The sequence below is a fragment of the Helianthus annuus genome, chromosome 15 (genome assembly GCF_002127325.2).
Source record: "Helianthus annuus cultivar XRQ/B chromosome 15, HanXRQr2.0-SUNRISE, whole genome shotgun sequence".
In the NCBI taxonomy this organism is placed as follows: domain Eukaryota; kingdom Viridiplantae; phylum Streptophyta; class Magnoliopsida; order Asterales; family Asteraceae; genus Helianthus; species Helianthus annuus.
In genome coordinates this window covers 11,491,650-11,508,186 of record NC_035447.2, presented here as the reverse complement: position 1 = coordinate 11,508,186, position 16,537 = coordinate 11,491,650, and the positions used below count along the sequence as shown (strand labels likewise).

General features: G+C 34.0%; 1 protein-coding gene and 1 long non-coding RNA gene across 2 annotated transcripts in view; one reads left to right on the top strand and one right to left on the bottom strand.

Moving 5' to 3' along the window:
* Window positions 1-166: 166 nt before the first annotated feature.
* LOC110914773 lies at window positions 167-2,014 on the top strand. Its single transcript, XR_002578577.1, has 3 exons — window positions 167-317; window positions 818-885; window positions 1,831-2,014. It is a non-coding gene; the product is annotated as an uncharacterized LOC110914773 (long non-coding RNA).
* A 2,933-nt stretch (window positions 2,015-4,947) lies between these two features.
* Window positions 4,948-16,537, bottom strand: part of LOC110910617 (dicarboxylate transporter 2.1, chloroplastic) — a 19,302-nt gene continuing 7,712 nt past the window's right edge. The window contains exons 2-4 of the mRNA XM_022155240.2: window positions 9,253-9,566; window positions 8,211-8,659; window positions 4,948-5,258 (exon numbers count right to left, since the gene is read on the bottom strand). Coding sequence (XP_022010932.1) covers window positions 5,143-5,258; window positions 8,211-8,659; window positions 9,253-9,566 — 879 coding nt within the window. The 3' untranslated portion in view covers window positions 4,948-5,142. The remainder of the gene's footprint in view (window positions 5,259-8,210; window positions 8,660-9,252; window positions 9,567-16,537) is intronic.

Here is a 16,537-nt window from a genome sequence, read left to right as displayed (position 1 = left end):
GGAATTACTAATCTAGTTAATAATAATTTCCCAACAATAAAGAAACTTGAAGTAAATTGGCTCAATTATAAACCTTTAAAGGTTGAGGGACTAAAAATGGGCAATTGGAATAAAGTTTTAATTAAAACTAATAATAAACAAAACACACACACTAGTGTGTGTGCGTGTGTGTGTGTCTGGTCGAATACATCAGGAACCAAGAAGGAGCTCTTGCCAAAACACTAAACACATAAATTTGAGTAAATTCAAGAGGAATCAAGCATAGACATTTGGGGTTTTAACTAAAATCGTGATCAACTAGCTTAGGGGATCACAAGGTATGTCAAATTTCATCATTTGGTGATATCTTGAATTTTTGCTGAACACTCATAATTGAAATTCTTGCTTGAATGTTGAATGTATGAGTGATGTTATGATGAATCCATGTCTAGGAACAAACCCTAGTTGAAAATTTGATGAATTAAGATTGAAAAATGGAAATTTGATAATCACCCATACATGTGTTCAGTGGGTGTTATAACTATGTGATGAACACATAAATTTCAATGTTGAAATAGTGTAAAACTAATGTTATGATGAAAGTCTTGATGTTGTTTGTGAATGCTAGGCATAAGGACTTGATTTTTATGATTGAAACTTGGTTAAAAGTTAATTATGAACTAAATAAAAGACATATAAAGATCTTGCCCGCAAGGTGTTTGTTAAAATGCCTAAACGAATGTAATATGAAATGAAACACGTAATTGGCAAAATTGATGAATTACGTGTAATATGAAATGATATGAGTTCTAAACACGATGTTGGTTAAACTCTATAGGCAAGGAGGTTGAATCTTCAAGCGGTCAAGTTGGAGCGGACGCGCGCTTGAAGGATAAGCTTTGAAAGGTAAGCGACTTGTAGTTTCGTTACATTATGTAGATAAACTATTCTTAAATATGTTAATTTTGTTATAGTGATAAAGTATGTGTTTGGTATGTCGCTGAAGTGATGGAACTCACTCGACAACCAAATGGGTCAAAACAGACAGTCAGAACATGATTGATGTAGTTATAGAAAAAATGTATGTGATTGGTATGTCATTGAAGTGATGGATTTCGCTCGACAACCAAATGGGTCAAATAGATAGTAAAACGATAGTGATTTTAAGTGACTCGAACGTCACGCAACAAATCATTAGATTGGATGCGTAAGTTGAGAAACGGACACGCCAAAATTTGATTGATGAACCCTTGGATTTGGGTCAAAACTTAGAAAACTTGATTTCATTAAATACGTACGCGAACCATGTAATGGGAGCGAAAACGCTAATGTTTGACAAGCCCGGGATGGGTAAAAATGACAAGAAATGACCATTGTTATATAACATGTAGTGTGATGTTAAAATGAAACGGGTCAAATAATCACATAAAGGATTTATAAGCCAATAGCTTATAAATCAGATTTTATTGCGAACCAAGGTGATAAGCATATCCGTAATTGTATTACGGTCGCATAGAAACATGACTCGTGTAAAACGGATGTGTATATTGAAAGTTATGCTAAATTTAAGTTGGAAGTTGGATAAAACACATAGCTGAGCAATTGCAGCAACAAAAAAAGAAACCTTCTGTCGAAGTTGGGTCCTCGCGTCGCGCGACAGGTGGGGGGGTATCACCGTCACGGCACGCGACACCTGTCGCGACACGCGACAAAAGAACACCAAACCCGTCGCGGCACGCGATGAGTGTAAAACCTGATGAGTTTTGTTATTTTGTTTGTTTGACTCAAGGGACTTCTTATAACTTGTTATAAAACTATCAAAACTAACTTTTATGTTGGTTTTGATTCTAGGTGAATGACATAGGCCTCCGGATGAAGATCAAGCGACGAATAAGAACCGAACACACGTCTAAATGAAGCTTCCGCATTTGATCTTGTTTTGTTTTATAAAAAGTGAATTATGTAAACACCTATAACCATGTTTTTGAATGTTTTAAACATGTCTAAATATTTATGATGTAAAAGTTTCTATTAAGTGGCATTTTTGATATAAAATGCTTACTTTAATGATTTAGTAATGTTAAATTAGAATGGGTCTTACACCTAGTGCCCTTGTTGTCATACAGGTGACCAAAAGGTGATCTACGGTTTCCAGCATGTATCTTAGGATCAGACCTTGGCTAACACACACATACATACACACATAAAACTCACGAAATACACCAATTGTGTTTTATCTCTAACTTGATTGAATCGGAAGGGTTACAATAGCTAAATGAAAACTTAAGTATAAACTTGTTTACATAGGGAGACACAAACCCCAGTGTATTTGCAGCACATCCAACCTCCAATCAACCTTTATTTTTAGTGATTCAATTAGTTGATTTTCTTGTAATTGATCTTGACTCGTGTAGTTATACATTTTGTAATATGATATTGTTATCTAATTTAAAAATTTCATGGCATTGTTGTTTACATTAAACTGTTTTTTTGGGGTAAGGCTACAAGATAAGCATGGCGACGTTGGCAATAGTTAAGATTAGTGAGGTGTTTTTGAGTTGATTACCTACCTATTTGATTACTGCCTTTTGAGATGGTTAATTAAGTTGTTTCCCTACCTATTTGATTACTGCCTTTTGAGACGGTTAATTAATCTGTTGTTTTTTTACCTACCTATTTGATTACTAAATGGTTGTTTGATGTATATGGATGAATCGACAGGCGTCTAGCAACTCTACAGCTCTATTATTGACGGGTGAAGCACAAAACATGTTGTGCATGCAATTAGCTGAGAGCTCAGGGGTGATAATCAAAAGTCCATGGGTTGCATGGTTCAAAGATTCCTGTTTCCCCGCGTTGGCTTCTCTTATGCTCACTCCACTCATTGTATACAAAAATTTCCCCCCGAAACAAAGTACACCAAGGATGCCTGTCACACCCTCAAAAATCCACCTGCGGGGTTTTACCGTGAGGCGCGTGACAAACCAGGATCCAAGACGCTAGTCATATAGAACGACTCTATAAGCAAAAATACGTTTAAACAAATTCAACCATGCAGTTAAAGAATTGCGGAAGCGTAAGTAAACGTAAGTAAAGTGTGCGCCAAAACAAACACCCAAACCAAGAACTTAAAAGTAAAGATGCAAAACATTTAAATAAAATAGCTTTCATGCTCGTGATGTGCTCCTATTCGTCAAATGAGTAAACCTATTAACTTCTGTTTCCAATTATTCTCCTTGATGTGATGGAATATGTCAAATTTATATCTTAGCAAATCTTTCTAACTTTCCTGAAGTTCTTCATTTCCCTCAAACCTTTTACTCAATGCATTCCACAACTCTTTAGAAGATGTATGTAGCTTAAAACTGTTATAAATCAAGTGCATGTTGCTCATTTGCTTGTATCCTCTTCGGTCAACAAATTAACCTCTCCTTTGCAACTAACTGTCCAGCTTAATTTCTCTTGGTGGGTGTATGATTGCCATGTTCCACATAATGCCACAAATTCACACTTTGACTTTTGACTTTAACTTTAACTTGATGCGTAGTAGATGATTTCGCACGAAAGGGTAGAACTAACTTTTAGCAGTCACAATAACAACTTTTTTGCAATAGTAGTAGCAACTTTTTTGTATCACCAACTTGTCACACAAGATAGACTTCTCATGTACACAAACTTTTCACACTAAGATACTAATGCAAAAAGTATAGATCCATGAATATGTGAAGAACTAAAGTATTCGTACAAACTACACCAGATGTCGTAACTACATTATGCGAAAAGTGGCTTTTTATACGAAACATATGTTCAAATCTATTGAAGATTTTGGAGGCAAAATCTTCAAACCTTCTAAGCCCCAATTGGAATTGTGTAGGAAGAAAAAAATCCTAGGACTTGTGTAAGAAAATTAAGATATATAAAAAATTATATAAGAAATTTAAATATAAATGATCTAAACACAAAATTAAAAAAAAAATAAATATTCCGTGGGAAATGCGTTGAAAAGTTAAGAAAACTAATTCCATGACAAATGGGTAGGATAATTCCAACGAAACATTTGTGTAGGAAATGAGTAGGAAAATTTGTAGAAAATGCGTGAGAACATGATTACCCACGAGTAAAATTCCTACAACCCGTTTTCGTGGGAAATCTACATGGAAATAGTAGCAGTTTTCTAGTAGTGCAACAATCGCGTCAACGATCAATAAACACTTTGTATACTAGCAGAATTAGTATACAAAGGCTTGAACAACATCAATTGCAGTAATTATCATCAAATCAGATTAGAATAAATGTGAATTACGTATCGAACAAAAGAAGGTAAATAACAGAGGTTTTCGGATCCTTACAACGCCCCTAGCTGGGGTTAAGCTACTTAAGCTATTTCGTGAAGGGTTGCGATGAATCATTACACAATTTGAAAACCCTATAAATAGAAATTGATTTGGTCACAATTGGATACGAGTTCTCGTTTTTTTTACCTCTTTACCAATTATTCGAATGAATATTAACAAGTACCAGCAATATAATTCAATCTAAAAGTATTCACGCGATTTCCACATATACCATGTTGGGCAACCGAATCATCATCATATGCATATGCATATGCATATGCAGCGGAAGGTTTAACATGATTTGCAGACATGGTGATGTGAACGTGCAGACCAAGAAACAATGCAGAATGTGCAGTGAAGAACGAGAGAATTAAGTGGACAATTTCGGTAACTTGAAACTGTCTTGATACCGGTAAAGTTTGCCGGTAATCAACTATATAAACCGTGGTTTTGGCGGTTAATCTTGGCGGGTAATTGCATTGGCAGTTAAGTTTAAATAATAACCCGCTTATCATCCTAATTACATAACCTATCATCCGAATGTATCATAACTACATATAAGATCGAGTACATATTAACATAACTAAAGTTTAATAATAATAAATAATGATGATACTTCTAACCACCAGCAAAATAATTCAATCTAAAAGTATTCACACGATTTTCAGATATATCAAAGTTTTCATGAATCACAAAACCAACATATCTTTAGTAAAAATGAGCAAATAAATGCAAAAGGGTTATAATTTACATTAGATTCAACTACTATAAGCATTTTCTAATTAACCATATGAGGATCACATTCGGATCCAAGAATTAACATTCAGACTCAATAAAGTCCCAAAATCTTCCACCAAGGAGTTCCAATTACTCCCCATATTGTTATGTTAATAATAGCCATCAAGATCCCGAGCTTAAAGACATCTGGAAGTTTTACATAACCAGCTGCACAAACACCAACATGCAATCATTAACTTGGTAATTTTCATATTAATGAGTAGGAAAACCAAATAACCGATCTGAAATAACTGGACCATATGGTTCAACTATGAATCTCTTTTTAGCCTAATTTTGTGTTTAAGTTATGAATACATGTGTATAAATGACCACACCAAAATGTCATAAAATGTTTTTTTATAGATAATATAAAGAGTTTTGTTTTATAAATAAATAAATATATATGTATATATATATATGTGTGTATGTTCTATAAATATATATATATATATATATATATATATATATATAGAGAGAGAGAGAGAGAGAAAGGTTAACATACTTCACGGCTTATCATACTTCACGTAGGAGACAATGGTAACCGTTGGATCAGGGGTATAATCACGCATGGAACATATAATCACGCATGGGACCACATAATCACGCATGGGATCCAAAATCATGCACGTTATTTTGGTCAAAAAAATAATTACGCATGTTATATATTTCGTGAAGTACGTTAATGTACGTTAAGGCGTGAAGTACATTATACTTTATCTATATATATATATATATATATATGGGGGCTGCTAGAATGAGAACCACCCCGAGTTGTAAGAACCGCGAGAACCACACCATCCGGGTCGCCGTTTACCATGATTTTTTTTTACAACTAGATGTGTGCATTATAAACACAGCCGTAAAAAAAAATTTTAAACGCCGCGGCCGAGGGGGTAGTCTTTTACACCACAAGTTTGGTGTTTTTATTTTTTTTTTCTTTTTTCCTTTTTTTTACACCAAACTTGTGGTGTAAAAAACTACCCCCTCGGCCGCGGCGTTTAAATTTTTTTTTTTACGGCTGTGTTTATAATACACACATCTAGTTGTAAAAAAAATCACGGTAAACGGCGACCCGGATGGTGTGGTTCTCGCGGTTCTTACAACTCGATGTGGTTCTTATTTTAGCGCAATTCTTTTATGCGCTAAAAAAAACATATCAAAAAAAATTTTACAATTTTTTATTAAAAATCGCTATTTTTATATATAACTCGAAAACTAACAAAAAAAGCCTAAAAACATATCAAAAAAATTTTACAATTTTTTATTAAAAATCGTTATTTTTATATATAAAAAACTTTTTTCAAAAAAAAAAATTGTAGTGCACATGTGCGTACAAGTTTTTTTTTTTTAATTATATACAAAAACTAGCGAAAATTTGTAAAAAAAATGGTATGTTTTATAAGGTTTTTTTAGTTAGTTTTCGGGTTTCACTTTAACTAGTGATTTTTAATTGAACTCTCCCATATATATATATATCATTTTTTCTCTGTCAAACGCTGGTGGTTAACTGCAAATTAAGCGATATATCCTTTTTAATAATTGAATTAACTGAACCAAACGGTATTAGTTAGAGGTTTTGCCATGTCTTATTCCTATCGGATCTAGTGACTATTACACAAGATATTAAGCTACAAAAATGAGTCAAATGGGTAGAAAGAATAGGGTGTAGGGTAGGGGTTGGGTCCAGTTGACAAAACCATTGGAATTAAGATGTTGCTCCCATGAGATTAATGCTGTGTTCCAGAGATCCACTTAACAGGGGGAGGGGAGGGGAGGGGAGGGAAAATGGGGTTTTTTTTGCCTGATAATAGTCTTTCCAATTTGGAAAGACATGGAAGGGAGAGGAGAGATGGGGAAAGATTTTTAACTCGGGAACACAGGTTTAAGTCCTGCCAAAAGCGTATTAGTGTGATTTAAGTCATTCAAAAAATAGGGTGTAGTCAATGCAGGGTGTTTGGGATTGCTTATTAATATATATAGGAAGAAGATCATGCGAGAACTACCTCTTATTGCGAGAACCGCGAGAACCAATGTGAACACACCAAAAATGCCTAAAAATAGCTAAAAATCACACAAAATTTTTTTTTTAATATTTTTTATATAAAAATCGCTACTTTTCAAAGCCAAAAAAAAAAAATTTTTTTTTGGCCACTAAAAGTAGCGATTTGAGCATAAAAATATTAAAAAAAAAATTAGATTTTTTTTTATTTTTTTTAGATTTTTTTAGGTTTTTTGGGGGTTTAGTTTTTAGCATTTTAGCTTGGGGGGGGGGGGGGAGGGGTTAGGTTTTTTTAGGTTTTTTTTAGGTTTTTTTAGCTATTTTAGGTTGTGTTCACATTGGTTCTCGCGGTTCTCACAATAAGGGTGGTTCTCGCATGAGCCCCTCCCTATATATATATATATATATATATATATATATATATATATATATATATATATATATATATATATATATATATATATATATATACGGGAATGCTAAAATGAGAACCACCTCGAGTTGTAAGAACCGTGAGAACTACACCGTAGGGGGCACGGTGGACCAATTTTTTTTTTTCATAGACGTAGATGCATGTATATAAACACCATTTGTAAAAAAAATTCAAAAAAAAATGTCGTGTGTGTAGTTTTGAGCGCCACAAGTTTGTGTTTACGGGACCCGTAAATCTGGTCGGAAAATTTACGGGTCCTGTAAACACAAACTTGTGTTGCTCAAAACTACACCCACGACATTTTTATTTTTTTGAAATTTTTTTTACAAATGTTGTTTTTATACATGCATCTACGTTTCTGAAAAAAAAAATTTGGTCCACCAAGGCCCGGATCAAAAAGTTCTCGCGGTTCTTACAACTCGAGGTGGTTCTCATTTTAGCGTGATCCTATATATATATATATATATATATATTATTGGCTTTTATTAATCTATTTGTTAGTATTAAGTAACTTAAAAATAGTTTTTAACTAGCAATAGGAAACACCAGGATTACTTTAATAAAATAAATGCATCATTAGTGTAATACTATAATTTTTTATTTTAGTTAATCATTTTTTACCTTGATTATATAAAAAAGTGTGTTAGGAAAAAAAAATATGAAATAATATATGATTAGAATGCCATACCTCCGTAATACACAGCAGCCTGACCACTACTGTAATGTGTAAGTGCACCAAAAAGATTGGTGTTGAATGCCAAAGCCAAGGCAGAAAGTGTTTTGGGGACCTTAGCCGTTAGGTGCATTGAAAGGAAGGCCGAGTATAGTGCACCAACATGCGCTGTTTGGCCCGCAAACATATAATGAATAAAAAAATAAACAGATTGAAGAATAAGAAGCTCCACAGGCCATCCTACTGATAAGGATTTCAGAAAGCTGGCTACACATTTAGACAACCATGGCACTACGCCTAGAGTCGTTAGTTGACTAGCCATGCCAATAAGCACCGCAAACCAAGCCAGTGTATCCCAAGCTGATTTTTCGCTTAAGCAATCATCCCAAGTCAATACTCCAAGAATCAGTAGGACCGATAAACCAAGCATTGCTGCAATCACGCTTGACATGTCCAAACTTTCGCTGCCACACACAAATGTTAATTAAGTAGTGTAAATATCTGACACAATATGAAACAAGACACAAACCTAACAATCTAACATAAAATTTGTGTATCTGGGTTGTAGTCTAAACAGGTCCAAGTCTTTTTCGGGTCTCGTAAACACAGTTAGCTAAATGGGTCATGTTCGTGTTGACACGAAGGGTTCGCAAGTTTACCTGTTTAACCCATTTGTGTTTATATATGTGATTTTTAAAGTATTTTTATATAATAAGTTAAACTATTTGCATATTTTTATGAAAAAATTTAAAAGTTTATGAATGAATGGCATAGTTTAAATGTAATACATAGAAAAGTAAACGAAATATGCATACTTGTGTTTTTAAAGTACCAATATGCATAAAAAAGAGTAAATAATTTTTTTTCGAGTTAGCCGCTTTTGTGTCAGTCCGTTGACTGACACAAAAGTTTTTGTGGGTGACATGAGTTCAAGGTCCTTATAAAGTTTTCGTGTTCATGTCAGGTTCGACCCACCAACCAATAAACACAACCCTCTAAGCCGCAATTAACTTACTAAATATAAGATTGAAGAAATTAATCAAGGTGGTTAAATTACCCGGCAATCCATAACGAAACCGTGACAAGCATGGTTCCCAACATGATCCACTCGTCCCTCTTTACCGGGCCCATTTCTTCGAGTTTGTTTTTCGCCAAGACGGGAGCATCCGCGGTGTGCTTGATCTCAGGTGGGAAGATTTTGTATACGATGAATGGAGTCAACATAAGAGAAGCCACTGCTGGAAGACAGGAAGCTTTGAACCATGAAACCCATGGGCTTTTGATTTTCACCCCTAAACTGTCTGCTAGTTTGATGCACAACATGTTCTGTGCTGCAGCCGTCAAGAATAGAGCACTCGAGCTGCTAGACGACTGCCATTCATATATTCATATAATTAAACATGTGTGTATTGTTAAAATGAAGTTTTTGAAGTATGGGCCTGGTCATATCTACCAAAGCCCATTTCAATCATAAATAAAAATATTTTCAATATTTTAACTTTGTGCTAGTTAAATATGTTGCTAACCATTACATTGTCCCGAGCGTTGCTGCGGTCTTTTGAAAATAAAAAACTACATCAAAACGTAAACCAACTAAAAGTGTACATAAAAATAAGGACGAAAACGTGTTATATTTGACCCGACTCATTTCTGGAAAAAAAAATTACGTTAAAACGTAGACCAACCGAAAACGTATATAATAATAAGTATAAGAACATATTATATTTGACCAGACTAATTTTTGGGAAAAATTTTACGTCGAAATGTAAATTAACTTAAATTTATGCCCACGTGTGCATAAAAATAAATACGTAAAACTCGATTACAAAGTTTTTAGAAAGTTAAGGGGTTGTAAATGTCAACACTGAAAGTTGAAGGATAAAAGTATAAAAAATACAAAAGGACAAAAGAAAAAAAAAACTCAAGTTACTATTCATCTAAGTTGATAATTGTATTATATATAAACACCGTGCTATCTTTATCATTTTCTTCACTTTAACAATGTTAGTAAAAGAGTTTAGCCGAACTTTAGCTCAATTAAGATTGAGTTCGGCTCATATCACTTACGAGTAGGGTCTTCCTCGAGAATTCTAAAAAATGTGGAGTCCTGGGCGAATAGAAAAAATGGATCTTTAATATATAACTTTTTTTATAAAATTATTTGAAAAAAAGCTTAGAATTATATATATATATATATATATATATATATATATATATATATATATATATATATATATATATATATATATATATATAGGATTAGGATCATAAGTGAACAACTTTTTGAGAGTGAACTAAGTGAACTAATCTTGACCCTTGATCATTTTTTAGATTAAAAGGGTAAGATTGACATTAGCCAAGTACTTTTAATTAGAATCCCTTAATTTTCTCTTCTCTTAACTCTCTCTCTCTCTCTCATTTTTAATTATTTCTCTATTATTTTAGTTATTAATTATAAGAGATTGAATGGCTAATTTTTTTTTATATAAATTGTTATGTTCCTTTTAAAATTAAATATTAAACCTAATTAAATTGATTTTTAACATATGTGTATACAAGTCAGTATATACAAGACTTATATACTTGTGTATTATTACATCTTGTTTCCACGGGTCGCTATAAACCAGATTTATACACTTGTGTATTATTCAAGTACATATGTGTATACGGGTCGGTATATACCAGGCGTATACACCTGTGTATTATTCAAGTACATAGTGTATACATGTCGAAATATACCAGACTTATACACTTGTGTATTACTACATATTGTTTCAACTATACATCTTTTCATCAAACATTGATCTAATACATATATGTATAGAGAATGTAATTAAATATTTTTAATTGTGTTCTAGATGGAACAATATTTGATAATGTTTGTATTTTTTTTTTAAATTATGTAATATTAAGTTAGGTAATATGTGAGAGAAAAAAAATATAAAGAATGTAATTAAATATTATTTAATTTGGAAAGAGAAATTAGGAGAGAGAAAAAATTAATTAATTAAATGAAGATAGAAATATACAATTATACCCTTGTGTCTATTAAAATACATGTAAGTTACAAAAGATAATTACAATCTTGCCACTAATGAAAACATCTAGATCTACAAAATCAATGGTCAGGATAAGTTCATTTTGTTCACAAATAAATCATTGTTCACTCATGAACCCTACCCTATATATATATATATATATATATATATATATATATATATATATATATATATATATATATATATATATATATATATATATATATATATATATATATATATATATATATATATATATATAATTTCTTTAATATCAGGCCATCAGGGAGGCCAGCCATGCTTACGAGAGCTCTAGCTCGGCTTGTCTTGTCTTATATTTCTAAATCGAGTTCAGCTCATGACTAGTTTTTGAAACTCTAGCTTGACTCGTGGTCGGCTCATTTTATATTTGTTCTTTAAGTTATATATAGCTTAATTGACTCGTGGTTGGGTTTTCTAGGGTTTTTTTATATATATAGGGTTTTCTATATAGCCCTACCCTATAGCTTAATATATATTCTTGTATATATAAATATAGTTTTTTATATGTAACTTAATATTTATTTAGTTATTTTTTGCATAATTTGTATATAATGATAATTATTATGTAAGTGTATGTTAGATAAGGTTAGATAACTAATAGGCTCGTTAAAGCTCGCAAGCCTACTCAAGCTCAATAGGTAAAACTCGATACCGTTGTGAAGTAGCTCACACTCAAGCCATTTACAAGTTGGTGTGAGGCACCTTACTATATGTTGAAAACTTGTTACAGTTTCCATAAAAACAAATATCTTTTACAGTTAACCCAAACTTAAAACAGGATATTACTAAAAAGAACATGCTTCTTTTTTTTTTTTTTCATATATATATTTGTGTAATTTAACAAAAGAAGTATTAATATCTTTGATTATAACTTTGTAATGAAATGTACATTATTAAATATGGGTAAAGATCAAATAGGAAGTTAATTTTCTCTAGGAAGGATAGGAAGCCATAGGATTATGACATGTGGCAAATTTTAAAATAAAGAGAAAGGGTATTTTAGTCAATCCAACTCTTTCTTCTTCCTTTTTCAAAACCCAGTAAATTCAAAAACCCATCATTTTCAAAATCCACCATCTTCAACTATTTCTTCACTTTATATCTCAATAATCACTACATTATAGTGCGATTTTCATCACAAATCAATGATTCAGAACCCGATCAACGTGTTCTTCAGCTTTTTTTTTGAAGAAAACCCAGTTTAATTTCATAAAAAAAATCTCGTTTTTTCCGGTGATTTTGGAGATAATCACTCGATTCGTTCGATTCGAGCGTTGATAAGTGTTTCTATCATTCAAATTCCGTCAATTGATGAAGAAATCGGCTTCGATCCATGTAAGAAATTCTTTAATTTCATTTTCATGATCTGGGTTTTTTATTTAGTCATTGCGTTTTACGATCTTTGCGGGGGTCCGGGGGCGGCAGCCCCCGGTAGCGGGGTCCCAGGGGCGGCAGCCCCTGGCGGGGTCCAAGGGGCAGAGCCCCTGGCTGGGGTTGAAATTTCCATAAAATTGGCTCATTTCGAAGACAGTAATTCGTAGACAATTCAGACAGTTCACAGTGACAGACAGTTTTATGTGTCCATTGCGTTTTAGAAATAAGACAGTTCACAGTGACAGACAGTTCACAGTGACAGACAGCTATTGCGTTTTAGAAAAAAACACATTTTTAAGTGTTTTTAGTCATTGTGTTTTAGGTAAAACACATTTTTTAGGTGTTTTCAGTCCATTGCGTTTTAGAATGAGTCATTTTTAAGTGTTTTCTGGCCATTGCGTTTTACATATAAGACATTTCTTTGTGTTTTTGGTGCATTGCGTTTTAGGTAAAACACTTTTTTATGTGTTTTCAGTCCATTGCGTTTTAGAAAACAGACATTTTAAGTGTATTCTGGCCATTGCGTTTTACAAATAAGTCATTTTTTTGTGTTTTTGGTGCATTGCGTTTTAGGTAAAACACATTTTTATGTGTTTTCTGGCCATTGCGTTTTACAAAAAAGTCATTTCTTTGTGTTTTTTGTGCATTGCGTTTTAGAAAAATGTCATTTTTTAGGGTTTTTTTTCATTGCGTTTTACGATACTGGGGTTTTTTCTATTGCGTTTTACGCAACTGGGTTTTAAATTTTTTTTTCAAAATATAGCAATAGTATACTCGTTTTAAAGATAAAAAAACACTCGTTTTTTTGGTGCAATTTTTATAAAAAAATAATGTCGTATGAAAGAGTTATTAACGTTTAAAAAATGGGGGGAATTGGAGGAGAGAGAAACTATTGGCTTGGATTGACTAGATTGCCCCTGAAAAAAGTCACGCGCCTCTTTTTTTACTTTCAATTTCCCTGATTTAATCTTAGCCCTTGATTAAGTAAATGGATGGTCAAGATCACTTCCTAGCCTTCCTAGCCAAATAAACTTCCTATTATATCTCCACCCTATTAAATATATAATTGTACATCATTAGTAAGTATTTAAAACTCTTAACTGTACGTTTGTCTGTTCTGATGTTTTGTGTTTTACTACTAACCTTACAAGGGGTGGTAATTTTTGAGACACCAGAAACACGACATTAAAATAATCAAATTTAAGGTTGTAATATTAAAATCCATTTAACACGACATGAAAATAATCAAATTTAAGGTTGTTATATTAAAATTCATTTAATCAACAGTTCATGTGCAGGCTGACTTAATTAACTAAACATGTAAATATTATGTGTAATATTTTGACAAAATAGACATAAAAAATAGATTGCTAAGGCTATAGGGTGTGGTCATGACCCTTATGGTCATCATGACCCTTCACATCAGCGCCATGTCAGCCACTTCTAATCAATCATCCAAAACCACTACCCTAAGACCATGCGTAATGGGGCGTTTTTTTTAAAAAATTTTGCCCGAAAACGCCCTATAACGCCCCACCCCCCATTACAGGGGGCGTTATGAGGCGTTATTTTCGAAAAAAAAGTGCACCGGCGTTTTAAAAATAACGCTGAAAATTGTGGGGGCCACCATCTTTCGACCGTTGCCTTCAACGGTAACTTTCTTTATTATTTTTTTTTTATTTTAAATAATTCCCACTATATATATTTAACTCACATTCACACCATTTTTTATACAAAACTTCACAAACTCTCCCACTTTCTTCCAACTTTTATAAAAAAAACCCACTTTCTTCTTATTTTTATACAACCATGCATCTTTTCCGCCCTCCTTTTGGTGTCCCCGCTAGACCCGCAAACCCGAACACAACCCAACCGCAAACGCCATTCAACCTTCAAGACATGGACCCGAGCTTTTTAACTTACGCGGCTTACTTAAGTGGCACCCCTCCGTTTGTTCCTCCAACTTTCGGCTATGGTCAAGCCGGCGGGTCTCAACCGTCACAACCCGAAGCCGAACCCGATGTGGAAGTCGTACCGGAGACGCAACCCGAACCGGTGCAAGAAACATCGAAACGCGGCAAAAGGTCGCATAAGAAGAAGGATAAGGACGCACCGAGGCGTACAAAAAATATAATCAAATGGACGAAGGAAGAGGAATACACGTTGACTCGGGCGTATGTCGACATTTCGGAGGACGAAGAGACGGGTAAATATTTTATATAAATATTATTTTACTTACTTTGTTATTTTATTTTTTAACAAACAACTTATTATTATTTTTTTTTTTTGTAGCAAACTTTCAAACGGGTCCGGTTTTTTGGGATAGGGTTCGTGCACTCTTCTTTAGCACGTGGGGTCAAGGCGAACATCGGGACAAAGACTCGATTTCTAGCAAATGGACCGACATAAACAACAAGTGTCATGCGTTTCAAGAAGTCTTCCAACGTAACTACGATAATCGCCCGAGTGGTGAAGGTGACGTGGGGGTTTTAACGAAGAGTTTGGAGGAGTTCGAGAGGACAAAAGGCCCTTTCGCGTACTACAAGTGTTGGGAGCTACTTCGAAAAAGTCCAAAGTGGGCGGTAGTTAACCCAATGACGTCTAGTAGTAGACGTCGGGCTAAAAGGTCAAAAACATCATCCTCCGTTGACCCGTCAACTCCGACATCGGATGCCCGCAATGTTGATTTAAACGAGGCGGTGGACGAGGGCATTCAAGAAGAGTTGGCCCGACCCGCCGGTAGAAGAAAGGGAGCCGGGAAAAAAACGCTCGAGTCGTCTTCCGATCTCGAGTTAAAGGATGATTTCGAGGAGATGAACCGTCGTCTCCAAGACATTCGAGATCTCGGCCACCAACGTTATGAAATTATGAAGGAACGAATGGCCGAAACAAAAAAATTTAACGAGATGCAAGAGGCGAGGCAAATGGAAAAGGACATCGAGTTTTTGTCCAAACCTATCGACCACCTACAAGGCGATGCGTTGATCCTTGCGCAAATGCGTCGCCAAAAAATTAAAGAAAAATATGGACTCTAGATCATATTATTTTTTTATGTTTTTTTTTATTTTTTTCAGTTATTTTTCTGTTTTTTTTTATTTTCAGCTTTTTTTTTTTACTTTCGGTTTTTTCTTTAGTTTTTTTTTTTTTTCAAGTAATGTAATTTTTTTTTAAATTAATGAATGTTATTTTATGTTTTAAATTTAAAAAAAAATAATTGTGAAATGATTGTAAAATGATTGAATGGGGCATTATGGGGCATTATACCACTACACCACTTTTGCTATAATGCCCCCTTGCTGACTAGGACGCCACATGGCGCAAAACGCCCCATGGTGGGGGCATTATAGTGTTATACCACTACGCATGGTCTAAGGTCATGTGTAGTCATAAAGCCCTTTTGTGGGCGTTATGCGACACGTGTCGTGCCACGTCACACAGGGGCTTTATGTCACTAGAGCCCGTAGTCATAAAGCCCCTACCTCATCATAACCAAAGTGTAAAATGCAGGGACCAAAGTGTAAAATGCAGGGACCAAAGTGTTTTAATGCAGGGACCAAAGTGTAAAATGCAGGGACCAAAGTGGAAAATGGAAACAACAAAACGCCGTGAAAAAAGTAGCGCCCTCCCCCCATTTTCATCTCATAAAGCCCCCCGTAATGGTGTTCAAGGGCTTTATGGGGCTTTATGAGGTGAGATGGAGCCCCACTACACAAGGCCTAAGGGTGTGGTCATGATCCAAACAATTATTTTCTTATTTTAATATATTTTTGTGAAAAAGGAAAAAGAAATATTTAAAAAGGAAAGTAGGCTCATGGTTACCATGGTTTAATCCATGCCAACCATGGTGGATGAGTCAAGGGGATGGTATAGCAATTTATTAATGGTCCT